Source organism: Typopeltis vanoorti, chromosome 24 (assembly GCF_054136105.1).
Source record: "Typopeltis vanoorti isolate ZY-2024b chromosome 24, IOZ_Tvanoo_1.0, whole genome shotgun sequence".
Lineage (NCBI taxonomy): Eukaryota > Metazoa > Arthropoda > Arachnida > Uropygi > Thelyphonidae > Typopeltis > Typopeltis vanoorti.
In genome coordinates this window covers 3,596,935-3,621,336 of record NC_143572.1, presented here as the reverse complement: position 1 = coordinate 3,621,336, position 24,402 = coordinate 3,596,935, and the positions used below count along the sequence as shown (strand labels likewise).

Below are 24,402 nucleotides of genomic sequence, written 5' to 3'. Positions count from 1 at the left end.
TATGGAATAAAAGAGAAATTAGTCAGAACACTAAATTAGCTGTATACAAGACAGTGTTCAAACCAGTTTTAACTTATGGATCTGAGAGCTGGGTCAGAAGTAAAACACTTGACCAAAGACTAGAGACCACAGATATGAGAGTCCTGAGAAAGATTAGAGGTGTGAACAGATGGCATCAATGGCAATATCATATTAAAAATGAGGATATTAGGAAAGAACTTGACATTGTCAGCATCCAGGAATGCGTTTGCAGAGCTAATCTCAGGTGGTATGGTCACTTAAATAGAATGGGAGAGGAAAGATTAGCAAAACAAGTTTTCTCTGCCAGCTTGGCAGGAAAAAATGACGAAGAGGAAGACCAAGATATAGGTGGATTGATATGGTACAAAGTGCCTTAGACGATAGAAATATAAGATCTGGTAATGTTGGAGTCTTGACAAGTAACAGACTGATTTGTAGGAAAATTGTAGATAGGAAGTTAGTGATGATGTAAATTTTTCATGTAGTACTATCATATCCTGTACACCCCTTGAGGGTACATGTCAGGAATTTGATGATGATTTTTTTTTTTCAGTAAAGAAGACTAAATATGAAATTCAAAAAATCTTAGTTATAAAATACTAGTATTGCAGGAAAAGGTCATGACTAGTATAAAAGCCACAGATGGCAATTTAGCTTATGCTGATTTACATAATGATGATAGGATTTACATAATTTTATTATCTCCTTCTTTAATATAATTACTCAAAAGTGCATCTATGATTTTAAACTAGCTCTGTGAACCTTCATGTCTTTCGTATGCAGGAATAGTGGAGTCATTTTCAAAATACATGTGTATTCAGTAACTGAAATACCTCATCTTCTGAATTAGTTCAGATAAAATGTGCATATATATATATATATATATATATATATATATATATATACACAGGAATACCTTGTATAATGCTGTTTTGAACAACGCAGGTTTTGGTCTAACGCGGTTTTTATTATTACATACACTAACATTGTCAATACTGACTGACAACTCCCGGCACTGCAAGCGACAGTCGAGAGCCACGTTTATGCAGTAGTTATTCAATTGGCTCTCACGTAGACACGTTCTTTCCCCGCGGCATTTTATTATTTACGTTAATATTAGTATTTAATATTTTTTTATTATTTAAGTATGAGTGAAAAGAGATGAAACAAACAAGACACTGTTGGAGTAACAAAAAAATGCACGTGGTTGACATTAGAGAAGAAATTTGATGGCGCTTCGTTTGCTAAAATAGCATGCGAGAATTCAATGAATGAGTCATCTGTATGAACAATTATTCAGAGCAAAGAAAAGATTAAACAACATGGAATGAGCACCACTTCTTATATGTCAAAAGTGATCACGAGAAATCGATCTTCTACAGTGGAAAATATGGAACGCCTTCTAATGATCTGGACTGAAGATTGTAATCAGAAAAAGATTCCTTTGAGTCAAATGATAATCCAGGCCAAAGCAACAAGTCTATATGACAAAATAAAAGAAAATGAAAGCAAAAATGAAGGAGATACAACCAGTGAAACTTTTATAGCAAGTCGCAGGTGGTTCTACAGTTTCAAAAAGCATATGGGACTCCATAATGCAAGAATCCAGGGTGAAAGCTCAAGTGCTGACACTAAAACTGCAGAATTATTTCCCAATGAATTGAAGGAGCTTATTGAGAAGGAAGGCTACACAGATGATCAAATTTTTAACGCTGACAAGACTGGCTTGTTCTGGAAAAGAATGCCATCGCGCACATTTCTAGCAGAGGAGGAAAAAACACAAGCTGGGTATAAAGTGTCAAAAGACTGATTGACAACACTTTTACTAGGAGGTAATGCATCAGGTGATTTAAAATTGAAGCCACTGATAGTGTACAGAGTGGAAAACCCAAGAGCTCTTAAGGATTTCTTTGCTGTGGTGTTCAAATAAAAAAGCATAGGTGACTCGTTCAATTTTCGAAGACTGGTTTAAAACTTGTTTTTGCCCCGAAGTTAAAAGCTATTGTAAAACGAATTCCTTTTAAAAATTTTCTTTTATTAGACAATGGGCCAGGCCATCCAACTCTATTGACTGACTTAGATGAAAATATCAAGATTCATTTTTTCCCTCCAAACACAACATCAATTCTGAAGCTGATGGATCAAGGCGTTATCTCCACTTTCAAGGCTTACTAATTAAGACGAACTTTTGCTCAAGCTATTAAAGCTGCAGCAGAAGAAGATTCTTGGACTTTGAGTGAATTTTGGAAGAAATTTAACATAAAAGATGCCATTCAAAATATTTATGAATCTTGGCAAGATGTGACTCAAAGCAACATGAGAGCCATATGGCATAATATCTTGCCGCATTGTTCAAAGGACTTTGTTGCTTTTGTAACACAGAAATCTCAACAGAAATTGTGCAGATGGGCAAAGATCTTGGTTTTACAAGTTTCGATTGTAACAATGTGAATGAATGTATTGATTCTCATTCAAATGATCTGGACGATGAAACCCTTTTTCAAGGTAGAGTTGGTACAACAACGAGCCTATGAAGCAGAAGAAGACGAAGATGACCCCAGTGATGTCATGGTTGAAGAATTTTCCTTTGCTGACCTTTCAACTTTTGTGAGAAAAATCGAAGCTTCCGACTTTCTCATAAATGCCAACCCGAATTTGGAAAGAAGCATCAAAGTGAGACAAAGTCTCAATAATGCCATCAAATGCTACAGAGATCTAGAACTTGAAGAGACGAAGACAAGGATGGTTCAACGAACACTAAAAGACTACTTGAGTAAAAAGTAAATTACTGTACGCTAAAATTGAAGCAATATTTGTTTTGTTTTCTACAACTTTTATATCAGATTAAAAGGATTTTATTTGTTATTCAGTTAATAAAAATAAAATTTTTTTTTCATTTTTCAAGATTTTTATTATCCTAAATTTTTGTAATAAACAAATTAAATTGAAAACCTTTATAAATAGACCTCGAACAACGCGGTTTTGCATAGCGCGGACTCTTCTTGGAACCAATTAACTGCGCTATACAAGGTATTCCTGTATGTATGTGTATATATATATATATACAGTAAAACCTCTTTTTTACACTTTTCAGGGGACTGATGGAAAAAAGTGTAAATAGCAGGAAATGTAAAAAAACATTTAAAAAAAATGCTAAAAGATGACTTATGCTAGTATGTGAGTTTTACATACTAGATTACAAAATTTAATAACTGAAAACAAATGAATTTACAATTACTTACATTTATCTATTTTAAAAAATCTTTAATTGTTGATTGTTTTTGCTTTTCGTTTTTTTTTTTTTTTATTTTATTTACATAGCGCCAGATTGCTTTTCATTGAGTTCAATGCTTGACCTGTTTTTTACTATCGTGTTCAAAGTGGACACAGAGAGTCCTAGATCGTTTACTAAATGCACACGTGTTTACACGTCACAGAATTGCCATCTTTTCTTCTACCGAAATACATTTTCTGTCTTTTTTCTCCATGTTACTAACATGGATAATCCACCACCGCAACTTGAAAGCAACTTTCACATGCTAAATTACGTAGCAGAAATTCTGCAATATCAATTCGTACTGTGATTGAAAAATCACGGTATTGTTCATCACTACATTACTGCTGCAAGCGTGCAAGTCACTGTGATGGTGGAAACGAAACTACAGCCAAAAGCAATGCCATCTGGGAACAGAAATGTGCAGATTTCTGCAGAAATCGATTCAAAAATCAATATTGCTACCCGAGAAAAAAACACAAATCACGGGAAATAACGTCCACATCAAGTTATTAACGACGGGAAAACATATCTTAAGATGGGACCAATGGAAAATGACGTAAATTGTGGGAACATAAAAACGGGGTTTTACTGTATATATATATCACATCTGGATAGGTGTCTAAGCACACAGAAATATAATGAACAGTTTGCAGAATAAATATTCTTAAATATGATGCCCTTTCTTCCTATACCTATTCCAGTTTTGTAAATACAGGTAACCCTCGTATAACACGGATGTTAGGTTTTACAGAAATGGCGTGTTATATAAATTGCGTTATACGAGACATAGATCACATAGAAAAAGTAGGGTTAGGTTCCAAAATCGTTTTTTTTTTAAATCATATAAACAACAATGACATATCCAACAAAAATAATATTTTTATTTAATTCAGGTAATTCATGTAACTTAAGAAAACATAAACTATGACAAATACGTAGTATAAAATTTTAAAAATTACAAATTGTACATGAATTTCATTGCACATAATGCATAAATGTTTTAGAAACAATAAAATAAATGGCATATTTTAATCATCATCACTGTCTTCAGGAATAACATTTCGTAGATGTTCTTTAAGTGGCCGGAGGTCGTCACCACTTGAAATCTCTTGGACATCATTTGTATAATTCTCATTGCATACTTCGGCTGGTTTAGTCATCAAGAAGTCAGTAATAAGACTTTGCTTTCCACTATGTTGCAATTTTTTATTAAGTTCATAATATGGCGCTCAATTGAGGGATCATTATCAGTAAAATAACTTCCTAACTTTCTTGCCAAGTCCAATCCTTCTGCTAATTTCTTTAAACTGAATTCTTTAACGGATTCATCACAATCAGAATCTTCGGCAGAACTTTCTCCACCATTTGGTTCGACGGCATCTATTAATTGTACCAGTTCCTCCTCTTTTAAATCTATTTCTCCATCAATTAATTTACTAATTTCGTTTTCAACCATATCACAAAAGTCCTCTTCACCAAAAATGTGTGTGACATTTATTATACGACGTAGCTCGGCATCTGCTGGTGGTACAAAGTTTTGTTCCATTATGGCTTCAGGCCATATTTTTTTCCAGCAAGCATTCAGCATAGAGGGTTGGGACAGAGAAATAATTTTTACGCAATTCAATATTGAAAACTCTTTTTATGCTTAAGGCAGTGTCATATTTGGATTAGATTCCATTTTTTCCAAAATTAATTGAAATGTTCGCCGAATATAATATGACTTAAATGTTGATATTATTCCTTGGTCAAGTGGTTGAATAAGTGAAGTAGTATTAGGTGGCAAAAAAGTTATTTTAATGCTAGCTGTAACCCATGCCTTTTTGTTGGCCCACCAATAAACAGGTAGGATGGACTTGTCGAGTCCTTTCATCTCACACAAGGATTTGCAGATCGGTTGATAAACATTGATTTTGTCATGTAATCACCTGATGCATTACTACAAAACAGAGTAATTCTATCGTTGGAAACTTTGAATCCAGGAGCTGATCTTTCATTTTTCGAAATATATTTGCGTTTTGGCATTTTTTTCCAATATCACCAAGATCCATCCTCATTGAACACCTGGTCTGCACTGTAACCACCTTCTTTAATGATTTTTAAAAGTTCTGCTGGGTATTTCTGGGCAGCTTCAACATCTGCTGAGGCTGATTCTACCTGGATTTTAAGATTATACAAAGAAAACCGCGCTTTTTAAAGTTTTCGAACCAACCCTTACTGGCAGAAAATCCATGCTGAGAGATTTCTTCTGAAGAATCTTGATCAAGTTCTTTTAAATGTTTATAAACTTTTGAGAGCTTTTTGCTTAATAAGGTGTCCATCCAAAGGAATTTTCTTTTGAGTGCAATCTTCTATCCAAATCATTAGAGATTTCTCCATTTTTTCTATTAGAATATCGCGAACACAAGTAATGCGCTTTGCACTTACCTTTGACCTAGCAATAACACTTTCTTGAATTTTATGTTCATTTTGTTTGATTGTTGATTCATTTAAATTCAAAGTCCTTGCAACAACTCCTGGTTTTTCTCTAATTTTCAACCGATCCAAGATTTTAATTTTTAATTCGAAAGAAATGAATTTCCTCTTCAATGTTGTTTTTTTCCCTTTCATTGCAGTTTTAGTGGCCATTACAATAAAAATAACCTTTTACATTAAAAAAAAAAAAAAAAAAAAAAAAAAGCATTACATATGTATGTAACTCACCAGAAAATAAACTGCTCTGCTTGAGAATAACACACTTATGATTTTAAATGCACTTTCCTGGCAGAAAACGAAGACAATTTTCAACAATAAACACTTTATACAGTAAATCCTAGATGGCGAATCTATGGCACAGCAACGATTTACAGGTGATATCTTTTTATATGCTTATAAATTATTCAATTTTTTTTTTTAAATGTTACAATATGTACAAGCTGAATTTTGTTTTACACAAGACTGCAGCTATAAAGACGTTTTGGTGCGGTATTAACAAAAGATTGCGCAACCCAAAGACAAAAGCAACCGACAAGTGTTGAGTTGAAATACTAATTCTCTTCAATCGAATTCCATAACATCTGAAACTGTCATAACACCATTCACTATTAGTTTTAACACGTTCACAACAGGGTTGCATTTATCGTTTTGATGGAACTTCTCATTACTGACTGGCTCAAATCAAACAAACGTTTCAACCCTTGGTTGAATTTTTTGGCTTCTTGTTTGCGTTTGAGGTGGCAGGCGAACTCACACATTCATTATATGGCATGTTTCAATTCTTGGTAGTCTTTCATTTTAAGTTAGCCTTTGTGATCTGTCATAATGACATAGAGAATTTTAAATGCAATAAAAAAACACTTATTTCATAATTGAAAAATTGCAGAAAATCTAACAGTTTTTAGTTAGATACTGTGTTTCGGTGCAACATATGGTTTTGCTTAAGTCTATACAGCGTAGTTTCTGTGAGATGGGAGATGTGATTTATTAGTTAGTGCCGTTTTTATTCTGTCTCTAATTGCACTATTTGTTGAGAATGACACAGACTGCAAAAGTCCTCTGTACAGTACCTTATTCAGTGATACAATAAAACTAAATTCGATACCTATAACTACTTGCGTGATACGAGCAGACACAAATTTAACGAAGATAAAATTTGATTTTTAAATCTCGCAGTGAAAAATATGAAAAAAAATAAAAAAAATAAAGGGTTACTAGAAATTGTAGACCGCATTATATTGAAACCACGTTGAACAAGGGATACCACAATTTGTAGACCGCATTATATCGAAACCGCGTTGTATAAGTACCGCATTATACAAGGGTTACCTGTATTAATATTCCATCAGCAGAACTTGCAGTATTTAAGTATTTACAAATTTTTAAGACGAAACAGAAATTAGGAAACTCGCCAATCAATATATTACTTTCATTGTATAAGAATAAAAATATGAAAATCTAATTAACATCTAAACAAATAATACATAAATACATAAAAAAACTATATTTTGTGAAATTTATCTTGCACTGCATTTACTTTTCATATGTCGGTATGAATACATCATTATTTCAATTTTCTAGCAAATAATCTTTTCAGCAAATTTTTTCCACAATGAATTTTCCTGCAGTGAATTTTCCCAGCGACAAATTTTCCACTAGACGAATTTTCCCCTGTGTTAAATTTTCGTCTTGATGAATTGTCCATGAACCAGGGAAGTGATATGAGTAAGACATAAATTGGTGAGAAGTGCTTATGAAATAAGCGTGGGTTGAATGGATAGAGCTTCTCCCTCCAACTATTTTCAATCAAGGGTTGAATTCTGCTGTAGGCATAGTTATTTGTGAATATCTTTGTGAGGCAGATAAATTCATAAATTTATCTGCCTCATAAATTCCATTGGTCATTATGAGGCCACTGCCTTCCTGCTTATTTGCAGACCTGAAATGGCTTGAAAAGGTTCCATTTTTCTAGTTTGAGATTATCTAACTGTTATCACACCTGCAGTACTAATGCATGAAAGTTTGTACATTTATTATGGATAGGATTTACATAAAAAAAAAAAAAAAAAAAAGATATAAAGGTTATTTATTGAATAAAATGTAGATGTGATAGAACAGTCATTCCTGGTAGTTTTTTTAAGGGCATGATTAATGAGGGAGTGAGAAGTTTTTTGGGTTTTTTCCCCCTCAGGGAGAGAGAGAGTTTAATAGCTTATTAGTGTGGGTGGTGAAGTATGAATACATTGACATTGAAAGAAAAAGTGTAATAAATATTGTTGTGTGTACAGACCTTTTATAATGTGTCTAGTAACGTAGTAGAGAACTAGAAGTAATATTACTAATATTGGTGTCTATTTATTTTGTTAACTGTGAAAGAGTAACTTTCACAGTTAATAAATTTATGTCTAAAGACATTTATAGCAATGTAATGTGGATAAAATAATTTTAATGAAGTTTTTGTCACTTTTTTGATTTGTATATTGGGAACATCTCAAAATTATGAGTATTGTATAAAATAAGGATAAACAATCCCAAATAAGCACTCAGTATATATATTTCTTAAAAATGCAGCCAATACCCAAGATATGAAGTAAAATATTAATGTTATAGAAGGTAGTTAATATGTAACAGAGGTAATAACAGAGGATGATTGGAAAATGTATAATTTTGTGCTCTGGCAAAAGATGTTCAAACAGAACAGGTATTGAAGATGCATTTGAGAAGGTAGGAGAACATTAGAGTTGTTATATATGTCATCGTAATAATAGTTGATATTTACTTAACATGGTTTAACTCCTTTACTTAACTATCTCTTGAATAATTTGTCCTATCTCAGCATCGCCTATAATGTGTCTGTCTTTGTCTTACTATTATATACTTCAGCCCCTCAGATTATCACGTGCAGAAGTCTGATCTACAAAGAGATTGTCTCAAGGTTAAGCCAACTCCTTAGTAACAAAGCTTCTGAAGTTAACTTCTCTTAAGGTTCTGGAAAAATTTATTTGTTCCACTGCGCCACCCAGAACCCTTAGATTGGAAAAACTTCTCAGTGAAGAAGTGAACCTTCAGATATGCACATGGTTAATCTAATCTAATCTATTTCTATACTAAGTTAACAATTATCAATACCTTCTATAATTGACCATGTTTGCAGTCGTGGTCTTAATTAACAATTATCTCCCACTTAAGTCTGAATAATTTATGAGCGGTGCATTGAATCCTTAGACACAGGCAACCAGAAAGAAAGAAGACAGAAAGGATGAAGTGGGGGGTATAGCATATTACTGATGCCTGAGACTTGGTTTCAGATCAGTTACTGATGAAAATCACAAATAGAAGAGTAATGGATGTGGTCAGGAAGAAGAAATTGGTGACAGATTGGCTGAGGCAGCAAAGCAAAATCCTAGAAAAAGTAGCAAATAGGAGATGCTAGAGATGGCACAAAGGTCACCTCTTTTTGTCAGTACATTCCATGTGTTTTCTTAACGGAATCAGTAGGTGGGTTTGGAAATATTATTAAATACAGTTGAAAAGAAAGATGAGGTACATCAGTAATATGTTTTGAATTTTTTAAGTAACCATGTTAATAAAACTGAGATTGAATCAGATATAATCACATGTATTAAAAGAATGTGTGAAGAGATGATATTGGGCGTGAAGAACTAGATTAATCCCAAGGGTTGTGGTTGTTGTCTCTCATTGAATAGACAGGACATTCTGTTGAGAAAAGAATTCAAGAACATTGTATACATTCATTATAAAAAATCCCACAAATATGGTGGCTCAGCATGGTATTGACATGGACTACAGAATCTCCTGATTGAAGCCTGTCTCTTAAATAGGTGCGATTTTAAACTTGAGCATGTATTCAAAGACAGTGCTTAAGTACTATTACATTGCTTTAACTTGAATCAGAATGAACTGTTTCCTTGCAAGAAATTTGGGAAGTACTTGTACTTCCCAAATTAAGTACTTGTACTTAAGTAGTTTCTCCAATTTGGAGGTTAGCAATCATGGTATGCCAGAGTGTCCGATCCTCTGCAATTCTTTTGATCTCATAATACCTCTTGTTATCTATCCATTTATTTACATCATCAATCGAAGAAGTTCTAGGGCAATCAGGAGATCTTTTTCCCTCTAATTTTCCTTTCAGTATTTCCAGAGAAATCTTTCCTGCTGAACTTGCACTTTCTCTTTATAAGGTTTTCCATGAGTGCTCTTTTGGCTCCCATTAACTTCAATACCTCTTCATGAGTTTTTTTCTCATTATAAGAATCTTCAGTGTCCTCCTATATTACCATATCTCAAAGGCCTGCAATTTCTTGATTATGGATTTTGTATATGTCCATGTCTTACATCCATAATTCAATATGAACCATACATAGGATTTTAGTCTTTGTACTTGGTAATTGTAAAGTTGTGTGTGTGTGCACCAACTAACAACTGGTGTGAGTAGACTTGCAATATACACTGTATAAAGCCCTTATCAGCATTTTTGGTGACTAAAAACATCAAGGAAAAAAAAAAGTAGTCTTCCTTCACTTCCTAGTTACAAATTAAATTTAATAAATTTAAACCGGTATCAAAATTAGAGATATTACTATTACTATTATTACGGGCAACTCCAGGGAGTCATTAGACTCATCGAGGGAGGCCCCAAATCATATTCATAACTATTTGACATTCATACAGTATCTATCATACCTCGCCTTAAACTCATTCACTGTCACAGCATCCACCACAGACTCAGGGAGCGCATTCCACTCATTCACTACTCTAAAAGTAAAGAACCCAGCTCTAACACCTTTACTAACAACACTTTTGCCCAGTTTCCATGGATGTCCCCTAGTCCTCCCACAACCAGCCCTGTTCTCAAAAATATCTTCTGAATTAATTTTATAGAAACCCTTCAGTAATTTGAATGTCTCAATCATATCTCCCCTCCTCCGCCTATCAACCAATTTTTGCAACCCACAAATCTTCAACCTGTTCTCATATGGTTCGTTCCACAGACCTGCTATCATCTTGGTCACTCGCCTCTGGATCCTCTCCACCTCCTCCCCATCAAGAAGAAACCTAGGTGACCAAATCTGAGCACAGTAGTCTAGATGGGGTCTTATCAAGGCTCGATACAGAGGAACAATAACCTGCTTGTCAACGTATTCTTCAGCAACCAAGTGATTTGATGAGCTGTTTTGGCCACGTTTGCAATGTGTCCCCTAAATTTCAATTCCTTATCTACCAACACTCCTAAATCTCGTGCCTCATCAATTTCCTGGAGCACGGTTTCACCAATGCAGTAAACTGCCGTCAATCTTTTCACCCCAAAATGCATAACCTTACATTTTGCCACATTAAACTGACATCCATTCTCCTTAGCCCAGACCTCCAAATCATCCTGCAAAATTTTGACGTCATCTGCATTCACTATTGCCCTACCCAACTTCGCATCATCTGCAAACAAATGAACTGTTCCTCTCAGATCATTTCCTATATCATTTATGAACAAATTAAACAGCAGTGGTCCAAGAACAGATCCTTGTGGCACACCACTTGTCACAGGCCGTCTTGTGGACTCTACTCCCGAGTAAACCACTCTCTGATATCTCTCCATCAACCACCCTCCTATCCATCTCACCAACCCTATGTCCATTCCCATATGCTGCAATTTACTAATTAGAATTCCATGTGGAATCCTGTCAAAGGCCTTGGCAAGGTCCAGTAGAATCACCGTAAACCCATTACCCTTATCCAGTTCAGCCGTCACTGTGTTATAATACGTGAGCAAGTTACTGAGGCATGACCTACCCTTCACAAAACCATGCTGTCCCCGATACAGTATCCCATTTTCTTCTATCCAATCTTGTATTTTCCTCTTGACTATTTTCTCTAAGACCTTGACAATGATTCCTGATATGCTAATCGGTCGGTAATTTACAACAGCAGTCTTGGAACCACCTTTATGCAGTGGAACTATTTTCCCCTCTTTCCACCCACTCGGGACTAACCCAGATGAGATGCTAATCTTAGCTTTTTACTTTATGTAGATGATATTATACTTCTGAATAAATTCATTACAAGTGTGCAAGATTTCTTGACTAAACTAACTGTTGTGATAAATGAGGTATGAAAATCAGCAATAAAAAATCAAAGACAATGTAAATAGGCAGAAACATTGAAAACATCACCCTGAATGGAAAATCTATAGAACAAGTAAAACATTTAAACTATTTAAGCACAATTTTTAGTGAAGTGGCAAATTAAGCATGGAAATAGAAAACAGAATTTAATTTCTGTAGTAATGATATGGTAGTAAGTCACTAAATAAATTTATATGAACTAAGAGAGAAATTAGTCAAAACGCTAAACTAGCTGTATACTAGACAGTGTTCTAACCAGTTTTAACTTATGGATTTAAGAGCTGGGTTAGAAAAAAAATTATTTGATCAAGGACTGGAGACCACAGATGTGAGAGATGGTTAGGGTGAATGTGTTGAAATACAAGACATTGTACAGTAGGTCCTTGATTTATGCGTTTCAAGAATTTTCTCATAATTTTCTTGGTTTTGTTCAAAAATTCTAGAAAAATTCTATTTCACTGAAACTTCCAAAAACAAAAAAAAAAAAAAAACAAACAAAAAAATATCACAGCACAGTGCTGAATGGACTAAGCTTTGTGTCCGTCTCATGTTGTATTGGTAGTGGCTCTTTAATTAAAGGTGAATTTATTTTAAAACTCATCTTGTGAACATGTTTATAATATCTATGTTGTTACATTATCAACATAACTCTACTTGAACATTGTACCTTTTAATAATAAAAAGTACAATGTTTTATACACTGTACAAAGATACAGTGTATTAAATAAAATAAAACTGGAACCTTGTTTGTGTGTAAGAGCAGAAGTGCATTTGTCAATTGAAATGCTGCTAAAAGACCACACAAATCCTATAATGTTAGAAGAAAAGATGAAATTATGGGCAATCACATCCTACTGCGATTTCCCCTTTCACTATAACAACTATTTATGGAAAATGGTGATAAAATTAAAAAGACAGTGGAAATTGCAAGAAGGAAAATTTCCACACTACGACTCTTGGATACTCTTGTGGTCCTGCAATTGGAAAAACTGAACATTTGCTCTCATTGTTGGTTGATGAGTTAAATGAAAAAAACATTCCTCTAACATAAATTATTTTTGATTTTTGATAGAGCAAACAGTTTCTTTGATGCGATTTAAAAGGAAAAAAAAAAGGGGGGCATCAAAATGTTTAAAGTAAGCAAGGCTGGTTTTTCTAATTTCCGGAAGTGACATCAAAGTTACAATGTAAAAATAACAGAAGTAAAAATAGTCCATAGAAAAATAAACTGAAAAAAAAAACTACTTTGTTTCCAGTAATTAACACTCTGCAACATGCATAGAATTTCTCCACTTGTTGAGTGCATATATCACCCTATTGCAGTTTATAGATAACTTTTTCATTCCCTAACTAGAATATTAAAATGCATTGAAGCAGTCATTACAGTATTTATATTTAGATACTCTTATGATCTGGATGATAATAGTATTGAGTTTCAGATTTTATATTTTTATTGTTTTTTAAGCTATAATAACCAGTGGATGGTGGTCAATTATAACAAGTTTCAACCTGGTCATCCTTTACAAGATGATCTCCTTTGGGTCTTAGAGCAGATACCGTAAGTTACAGTCTATCAGTCATTAACAGTTATCATATATTATTATAAAAAGTATCATTTGTAAATTTAAAAAATTTTGTTAATATAGATAGTTCTATGCTGAAAGTTTCAAGTTTTAATTATGTACTGATGTAGGACAAGACATACAGGCTCTCTCTCTCTCTCTTAATTTTCTGTATTTGTGGTATTAATCTAAATATTGTTAGGACTCGTGTAAAACTAAAATGCAATATAACTTATCTTAGTAAATGTTTTTGTATAAGAGATAAAATACTTAAGCATTTTATCTCTTAAACATTTATTATTATTATTATTACATGAGTCCTCCAGGGAGTCCAAGGACTAATTGTGGGAGGGCACACTACTGTACTTCACTAAATACATCTCGTCCTATCCACTACTACTTAATTCTCCAACTATGACACTACTACCATCAACACCATCTATTGTCCATCATCACCAACAACAGTATTTTTTGTCTGTAAAGTGGGTGTGTTCTGAAGGCCGATTTGTCTGTACACGGGATGAAAAACCCAAGTTTCCAGGAGAAGAAATCCTGCTACCACCGTATGAGATTGGCTAACTCACCTTCAACTGAAAAAGCCCATATAAGGATTCCCCTCATCACGATGAAAATTGAGCCCTGGTCTTTTCCAATCAAAGGGCACAGTGTTCCGCTGTTCTTCCAATTGCGCTACGGCAGCTATTTAATTCTTCAATTATCTGACTGCACTGGGAACTCAGTTTGCAGGTCAGATACTTGAAGAATTGGTACATAGAGGCATCTACAATTCTATACCAGGAGTTGTTATAGACACATACTAATCTATAAAAGGATCAAATAATTGAAGGATTGGGTATTTATAGGTCCAATCATTGACTGCAACTTGCAGTGCTTTGTAAATAAGAGAAAAAGAGACCAGATATAAACAAAATCAGCCTTGAATACTTTTGGTATTAGTGTTACAAGTTACTTATAAAGTATGAAGTTGTGGAATTTCCAAAAAATAATAGGAATAAGTTGGTGAGAGGAATTTTTGAACAGATATGGGCTAAATTTTTCATAAATAGCAGTAAAGAACAATAGAGGGGGAGACGTTTCTGGAAGTCAGCAAAAGTGTTAGAAGCAAAGGAATAAGGAGTGATCTTTCTGAAAATGGATGGAAAATACATTGATGTTGGATTGAATTTAATAAGCATGGTGGCTGGAGCACATGCCTATTATTATAATGCTCATTATGTTATTTATTATTATAATATACTCACTACATATAAGGCTATTTGTAGATTAACTCGTTCCTGTTTTATAAACTCAAACTTAGGTAAAACACATTTTCCTGTACATTAAGAGGGCAAATAGTGGCAGTGGTTTTGAGGTGATGTGGTGTGAGATAGAGGTGAATAAAATGAAATAGTTAGTTGGATGTTGCTATAGACCTGGTAATGTGGAAGGTAGTGACCATGAAATGTATAAGCAAATAGGAAAAGGGTGACATTATGGGTGATTTTAATTATGGCAATATAGATTGGGATAATGAGATGGCAATCATAAGTAAAAAAAAAAAAAAACGACTTTCTTGAAGTTTTTGAGGGACAACTGCCTCACACAATATGTAACAGAGGGTATGTGAGGATTGAATGTCTTAGATTTGATCGTCTCATCACAGGATGTCATTATAAATGAAGTGTCAAATCTTCCTCCATTTGGTGAGAGTGACCATGAAGTGATTACCTGGGTGGTTGCTAACCATGTGAGGAAAGGGTATATGTGGAACTACAAGGCTGGTGATTATGAGAAGCTCAGGAAAGGTGACAGCTTGCAGCTGTAGCATGGAAGGCTAAATTGGGTGGAAAGATCAATGCTGCTTTGGTGCTATTTAACAACTATCTAGTAGAGGCAATGTCTAAATCTGTTCCAAAGGTCAGAAGGTTAAATTAAGTAGGTGTGAAATGGATGAATGAAAAGATGAAGCATTCAATAGAGAGAAAGAAAGCATAATGGAGGTAATATAAGATTGGTGGTAATAATCAATTTCATGAAAAGTACAAAGAAAAGGCAAGGAGGATTACTTGGTAAGGAACAAAAGTGTAGTATGAGCAACAATTAGCTAATGAAGCCAAAAAAAAAAAAAAAAAACCCTAGGGAGTTCTTTCGATATGTAGCCAGCAAAAAAAAAAAAATCATGGTATGATGACACTGATTGGAGAAAATGATATAAGGACATCTGCTGCAGAGGATATAGTTGAGATATTTAATGAACAGTTCATAAAGGTCTTTCATCCTTGTGAATGTAACATCGTGGAGAGTGTGAGAGCAATGGATGAGGAGGAGGAGACTGAGTGAGCAAGAAGTGGTGAATTGACCAAACTTGATGTTAATAAGTCTGTGAGACTTGATGATATCACCATGAAATGTGCCAGGGTGTGACATCTGGCTTGGTTTTCGTAACTTAATTTTAATGGTATTAACAACACCACACAAGCTATTTTATAAAAAAAAGATGTTTATTAACTGGCTTATATTTTGCTGAATTTCAAATCATCATCTTCAGAGCACAAGTGACACAATTCAAATTGTTATGGAGAAAAGATCTAACATCCTAATTTGGAGCGCTTTAATTTTGTAAAAGAAGTATTACAGCTGTGTAGGAGATAATAAATTATATTTAGTTTTCAGTTTCATGTCTGTTAGATTTGCCTTGGCATATTTGTTTACTATGAGTCTTACACTGGGTTAAGTTCCAAAGGAGTGGAAGGAAGACAAGATTGTACCTTTTCATAAGGGAAGTGATCGAACTCAAGCATCAAGTTATAGGCCAAAGTGTCAAGTGTGATTAAAGTGTTGGAGTGGCTAGTAATAACCAGGATCCAGAATTGGGTGACAACAGTGTGGTATTATCTTTTTACTATATTTTTTAATAAGGGCTTCATACATATAAGAGAAAACTATATATAATTTATTACTCCTGTATATTTCACTCAAGTGTCATGAGCTTCTTATTGAGAGAAATATATAGGAGCTCTCCAGTTGAGCAATATCCCATAAGGGGAAAGTCACCAGTAGTATGCTTCAGTAGTCTGTCTTAGGGCCATTTCTGTTTAACCTGTATGTTTATGATATTGGGGAAGATTTGAATAGGGATATTCAGTTGTTTGCAGATGATGCAAATTTGGGAAGAACTGAGGAGTAGCATAGAGTAGATCTTCTTGTTTTACAGCAAGACTCGAGTAGACTGAGTGAATGGACATAGGCGTGGGGATCCATTTCCAACCTTGTGATGCATCCTGTTATCTGCCTGGATACTGAATGCACAAGGATGGGCTGGCAGTTTGATTTATCCAACCAAATTGGTTTCTTATTGACTTACACCAAAACAAAATGATAGTATACAACATGATGGAATTTCATGCTGGCTGAGGTGTTAGGATATTTTGTTAAGAAGCATCTATGGAAAATTTGAGCTGGGAGAAGAATTGGGAATGCGCCAGGTCGACATAATTGGTGTGACTGAAACAACAACAAAAAAAGACAGATGGAATTCTTATAAATAACAAATGCAAGATGTTATGTTTAAGCAGTAATGATCAAGGAAAGGAAGTAATAGCTATAGTGTTCAATACTGAACATGGTGGCATTCTTGACAGGCAGTATCAAATAGTGACATGGGCAAACATCAAAGTAGTGAATTGGAAAATTGAATTGAGACTTATTTGTGCCTATGATCCCACAGAAGGTTATACTAAGGAAGTGAAGCAATTTTTTATTCATCAGAGAAGGCAGCTGACACAAAAGATTGGTATTGTTGGAGATTTAAATAGCAGAGTAGGGAATGAATAACAGACAGTTAGAAATGAATGTAAAAATTTGGAGAAAATAGCAGAGCTAATAATAATGGAAAGTAACTATAGACTCAAATATTGAAGTAATAAAAAAAAATTAGAGTTTAAAGACAAGAATCAAACCTTGGAGAGTTAGTGGTAAAATTGTGGCAATAGTGGCAATATTGCTTTATTCAGCCAGAGCAATATGTGGTTAAGTTTTCTGCTAGGATAGAAAAAATCAAAAATCCAGTGGATTCATGAAGTCAAAAAGGCAGTTCATGAAAAGAAGAAATCATATAGCAAGTTTCAAGCAAATAAATCAGAATACAGAGAAAAATGTAAGAGTAAAGCAGTTGATAAAAATAGCTCAACAAAAGTCATAGGAACACTTTCATAAGAATATAAAAGATAAATATCAGGTAGGTGGCAAAATGTTTTGGAGGCTATTGGGTAAAGAAAAAAAAAAAAAAACAGAACAGTGGTAAAAAAAATATTCAAAAGGAATATAATCAGCAGTAGCTCTTAGGGGGGGGGGAAGCTATTTAAAGCTAGGAATGTGAGAATGAAGCTGGAGTAGATATTTAACCAGAAATGCTCAAATATAGAGGTGTATAAGTTTTACAGTTGCTAAGTTGAATAATCCAGAAATCATGGTTAGATGGCTGAATTAGAGATAAATGAAGTGGAGCCCTCATATCTCATATTACTTATCGGTAAAAAAAAAAAAAAAATGTGAGAATTACAGAAGAATTTCCTTACTGAGTGTTCAGATAAGATTTATGCAAGTGTATTTGAGAAGAAGCTGAGAAAAATTTGTGGAAGAGAAATGTGGAGAAGAACAAGCTGGGTTAAGGACAAATTGAGGTTTATCAGGTCATATTTTCATTTAAGACAAATAGTTGAGAAATCATGGGAATATAACAAAAATCTGTATTTAAGTTTTAGCTTAAATTTGCATATGTGATATTATTATTATTATTACCTCAAGGAGCCAAAGACTCATCTGGGTGGTCCTTTTATCTCACACACACACACACACACATCTCATCATACCGTGTCTTAAACACACTCAAACTCCTTGCAGACACTACACTCTCAAGCAAGGCATTCCAATTATTCACAACTCTGCACGAAAAAAACCTCCCTCTCACACCCTCTTTATACAGTTTCCAGGGATGACCTCTGGTTCTCCCCCTGATCTCCCACTATTCTCTGTAGAACTTCTCCACTATTGATCCTATAACAACCCCTTACCAACTTGTAGGTCTCTATCATATCTCCCTTCTTTCTCCTGTCCATCGGACTCTGCAAATTACATCTTCTCAATCTTTCCTCATACTTGATATTCCAGAGGTCAGAAACTACCTTAGTCAGTCGTCTTTGAACCCTTTCCAACATCATATGCCAAGAGAACAAGAGAAAAGTTGTTCAAAACACTACAATTATATGGTGGGAATGGGCCATTATATCAATCAATACATAATCTATATTTGAGATGCAGTCAGCAGTTAGAAAAAGGGTTTGATATTAAATCAAGTGTGTGATGAGGGTGCACATTATCTCCACTATTATTTATCGTCTATATGGAGTACATTATGAAGAAAAGTGACATAAAACCTGATATTAAAATTAGAGAGATTCAAATTATCTCTTTACTTTATGCAGATGCTGTTATATTCTTAAATAAATCCATTCTGCAGGTTTCACTGACCAAATTTGAATCTCACAATGAATAAATTTAGTATGAAAATTAGCAATAGAAAAGGCAGACTTTTAGAACATTGAAAATATCAACTGCATTCTGAACAGAGACTCTGGAATTACTAAAACATTCAGCTTTAGGCACAATTTTTAGTGAAGATGGTAAATTAAATATAGAAATAGATAGCAGAATTAGAAAATAAGGTATGGTAGGGAGTCAGCTGAATAAATTTATATGGAATAAAAGGGGAATTAGTCAGGACTCTAAATTAGCTGTGTACAAGACAGTATTCACTATTTAACTTGCTATTATTATATGATGCATCCAAAGAGGTCAGACTGCAGGAGAATGCTCCACACAAACCCGCTGTTGCCTATGCTACTTAGTCACCATCTACACACAATTCCATCTACTGCCACTAATAGTACTTTTTGTCTGTAAATTACTTGTATTCTATGGATATTACAGCTGGATTTGAAATAAAACATTTGATAAAAGATTGAACAATACAGATATAAGAGTTCTAAGGAAAATTAAGGGAGTGAACAAATAGTATATCAATGGCAGAATTGTGTTAAAAATGAAGATATTAGGAAAGAGCTTGACATTATTAGCTTACAGGAATATGGAAGCAGAGCTACTCTCAGGTGCTCACTTAACCAGAACAGGAGAGGAAAGATTTACAAAACAAGTTTATTGTCAGGATGGTAGGGAAAAGACTCAGAGAAAGACAGATATTTAGGTGGATTGAATGACTTATTATGACTAATTTGAAAGGAAATTGTTAATGGGAAGTTAGTAAATAAACTTTTCATGTAATACTACGTATTGCTCATTTGTGTGAAGAACATAATGCAAAAAACAAAATTTTTCAAGAAACAAGTTTGAAAGTAGTTGAAATATGATAGTGCAATAAAGATGTCGCTGTTCTCTGGCATCAGTTCCCAGAAAGTCACTTATGTCATTCTTACAATAAATAGAAATCAAGGTTCCCTTTCAATTTCTGCAGATAACTCAAAAACAGATTTTTTTTAAAGTTACGTCATTCTTGCAAATGAGTGATATTTATCCTCAAGGTGTGTATAGGATGTTATCAGGAATTTGATGATGATCGAAACTGTTTATATTGTATTGATAATTATGTATTAAATAATGTGATCAAATAAACTAATGCTGATTGCACACAGTTTCATTTTTTAATAAGTCTATATACTTCTAGTATATCTCAGAAAAAGGTTAACTTCTCCCATGTATACTTTGAATAAAACTTAATATATGCAGCAATCATTAATCTTCCTTTAGAAGATGAGTAGTTAAAATAAAAATATTTTATTCATATAAAATACTTATTAAGCTAAAGTATATCATCTTTGTTCATAAAATCCTTCAAAATCTGATTCTGTCTTGAACGATGATATGTTTATCATGCTGTTTTTTCACACCTGATGTATAAAAGCATGCATATCATTATTTTGAGCTAATTATATTTCTTTACATTAATCAGACCAAGCATGTTTTTGTATGTATTATTATATCTAAACATGAGAAAGAATTAGAGATATACAATCTATATTTTATCAGATATTAGTTGGTTATTAATTGCTTATGCACTTATGCCTTTCATTATCCAAAGTTGAGTTAGCAGGTCTTTGAGATACTATAGATAAGCACCATTTGATTGGAAAAGACCTCAGTTTGATTTTCTTCATGACGAGAGGAATTATTATATGGGCTTTTTCAGTTGAAGGTGAGCCAATCTCAAATAGAGGTAACAAGAATTTTTCTGGAAACATGAGTTTTTCATCTTGCATACAGGCAGATCAGGTGCACTATATACTGTACAGACTAAATGTACTATTAGTGGTGTTATGTTTAGATGGTGAGTTCCCACAATGAATCCTTGGGCAATCATGTAATAATAATAATGATATTAAACGATATTTTTTCTTGACCACAGAAGCTATGTAAAATTGACTATTTGGGAAATGTTGATCAAGTATCTGAGAAAAAACTATTTTAATACCAACTGGTTTCACCAACTTAAGCTGTTGGCATCTTCAGGATAGAGGACTGATGATAGGAACTAAAGCTAACAAAACATGTTACAGACTAGACATTAACAGAATTCTAATTATAAATTACAAAATAACACTGAATGTGTACAATACACATGTGGCGCATACATGATTTCACTTGTTGTTGTTGTTTAGGAATGTTTTATAGTTGGTGCTAAAGTTCATTTCTTGTGTGTTTAGAGATCTAATTAGGGTCTTCCAGATCTTAGATAAGATTAAACCTTGGTTCCTATTAAGATTTTCTACAGAACGGGTGACTGTTGTGGCTTCTTTAAAAATACGAGAGCGGTAATCCTTTTCTAAGTAAGGGATACAGCTTTTATCCCACTCGATGACATGGTTGGTTCTGGAGAAATGGGAAGATAAGCCCGATATATCTTGTCTGTTGTTTTTGACATATCCGATGTGTTCTCTCTCAGTCTTATCTCAAGGCTTCTTGAAGTTTGGCCAATGTAACTTAAACCGCACGAGCACAGGATATTGTAAACTCCAGCATATTTAAAGAAAGGATGGAAGTCTTTTGGAGATCTTAAGAGGTTACGAATTGTATCTTAAGGTTTAAAGGTCACTCTTATTTTATGTGGTTTGAGGAGTTTAGCAACCTTGTTAGAGGCTGCCCCCACGTATGGAATAACGATTGTGCACTATATTGAGTGTCTTCTTGTTGTTTTTGTGGTGGATCAGAGAACAGAATCTTGTTAACAAGTCTCTGGGAGTAGCCATTCAAGATGAGGTTGTTGGATATCAGTGTCAATTCGTCTTGGAGATCTTTTTGGTCTGTTGTAATCCGGACAGCTCTCTTCTTTAGCATATGTACAATGCTGAGTTTTTGAGAAATGTGGTGGGAGGAGCTGAAGTGTAAATAACGTCCTGTATTCGTGGGTTTTCTATAAACTGAGAGGTTGAAACGGCCATTAGCTTGCTTCTTAATTAGGATATCCAGAAATGGTAGTTGTTTTTCTTTTTCAAGGTCCAGAGTGAATTTGATGACAGATAAAATGCAATGTTAAAAACTTCATTAATTTTTTTTTTTTAACTTCACACCTGATATAGCAACATATCATTTGTCCACATGCAAAACAGTCTATCCCATCTTAGATTCTCTTGAAATGATGAATGATCGGCCTTGCACTTTTTGTTACAAAAGCATGTGGTATAGAATAGAAGATGCTTATGGAAATAGAAATTCTGTTGACATTATTAGAATTCATGGTCCTATAATGTGGCTGAGAGTCGGTGCCTACTTTACATTGTTATTACTGTATACTAAATTTGACCAAGGTTTAACCTCTTCCACAAGAGTAAAAAGCTAATGTTGAGCAAAGGGGAGTTATGGGGCTCACCAAATCTTTATTATTATTAACATTAGACTTCCATGAAGTCATTCCTTAAGCTATTCACTCTTTCCATACACATGCTATACTCCAAGGCAGTACATTCCACTCTACAACTATGCTCATTTCAAAATAATTTTCTCCACACTTCCTTGCTTACACAGCTTCTAAGGATGGCCCTTGGCTCTATCCTTGTCTCTTCCATTTTATGAAAAATCTCTTCCACATTAATCTTGTAACAATCTCTTACTAACTAATGCCTCACTCATATCTCCTTCTCCTGTTCACTCAGCTAAGCATAATGGCATTTCTTCATTTGTCTTCATACCTATTATTTCAGAAACCTGACACCACCTTAAGTCTATCTTCTCTAGACTCTTCAAAATATCCAATATCTTTGAAAACAGACTAGTCAGATCTGTGCACACTAACCCATGTGTGCAATGAAACCATAACATCTTTATTTGTGTGTCAAGGTCCTCCTTTATTGTCATAATCGTTGTGATTTTCTTATAATTTTAACAATTTGATCTCTGAATTTCAGGTCCCTGGTTCTCCACTACTCCCAGATCTTTTATCTTCTCCACCTCCATCAAAATTTCTCCCAATTGTATAATCTGGATCTCATCTTCCCTGCCAAATTTCAAAACTTGACACTTCACTACAGTAAACCACACTCACACAGTATATTTCAAATCCTCCTGTTAAAACTACAATATCTGCTCTGTTCCTCATCGTTCTCTTAACTGTGCATCATCTAGAAACAACTGCATATCTCCAGTTAGACCTATCATTAGCATACAAATTAAACAGTAATAGTCCCCAAACTACAGAGGTATTTCCCTACTGAGTGTTCCTGGCAAGATCTATGCAAGTATACTTGAGAAACGGTTGAGAAGAATTGTGGAAGAAAAGCTTGCTGAAGAACAAGCTGGATTCAGGCCAAATAGAGGCTGTCAGGATCAGATCTTCACTTTACGACAAATAGTCGAGAAAGCATGGGAATATAACAAAGATCTGTATTTAAGTTTTGTCGATTTGGAAAAGGCATATGACAAGGTGCCAAGAGAGAAGCTATTCAATACGCTGCAGTTATATGGTGTCAATAGGGCATTATATCAAGCAATACTTAGTCTTTATTTGAGTTGTAAGTCAGCAGTGAGAATTGAAGGAAGTACAGGAAGATGGTTTAATGTTAAATCTGGTGTGAGACAAGGATGTACATTATCCCCTCTGTTATTCATTATCTATATGGGTCACATTATGAAGGAAAGTGGTATTAAACTTGATATCAAAATTGGAGATGTTAATGTCAGCTCTTTGCTTTTTGTGGATGATGTTATACTTCTAAATAAATCCGCTACAAGTCTGCAAGATTCTCCGACTAAATTGAATAACTGTTGTAATAGATATGGTATGAAGGTCAGCAATAAAAAGACGAAGACAATGAAAATAGGCAGACTCATTGAAAATGTCAACTGTGTTGTGAATGGAGAACCTGTGGAACAAGTAAAACATTTCAGCTACTTAGGCATGATTTTTACTGAAGATGGTAAATTAAATATAGAAATAGACAACAGAATCAGCAAAGCTGGTATGGTGGGAAGTCAATTGAATAAATTCATATGGAATAAGAGAGAAATTAGTCGGAACACTAAATTAGCTGTATACAAGACAGTGTTCAAACCAGTTTTAACTTATGGATCTGAGAGCTGGGTCAGAAGTAAAACACTTGACCAAAGACTAGAGACCACAGATATGAGAGTCCTGAGAAAGATTAGAGGCGTGAACAGATGGCATCAATGGCAATATCGTATTAAAAATGAGGATATTAGGAAAGAAGTTGACATTGTCAGCATCCAGGAATGCGTTAGCAGAGCTAATCTCAGGTGGTATGGTCACTTAAATAGAATGGGAGAGGAAAGATTAGCAAAACAAGTGTTCTCTGCCAGGTTGGCAGGAAAACGACCCAGAGGAAGACCAAGATATAGGTGGATT

The 24,402-nt window shown here is 34.3% G+C and overlaps 1 protein-coding gene across 1 annotated transcript in view; it reads left to right on the top strand.

Annotated features, from left to right (window-relative positions):
- lama (phospholipase B domain containing lamina ancestor) overlaps positions 1-24,402 on the top strand; it is a 131,150-nt gene that overhangs the window by 73,086 nt on the left and 33,662 nt on the right. The window contains exon 8 of the mRNA XM_090414012.1: positions 13,379-13,471. Coding sequence (XP_090270138.1) covers positions 13,379-13,471 — 93 coding nt within the window. The remainder of the gene's footprint in view (positions 1-13,378; positions 13,472-24,402) is intronic.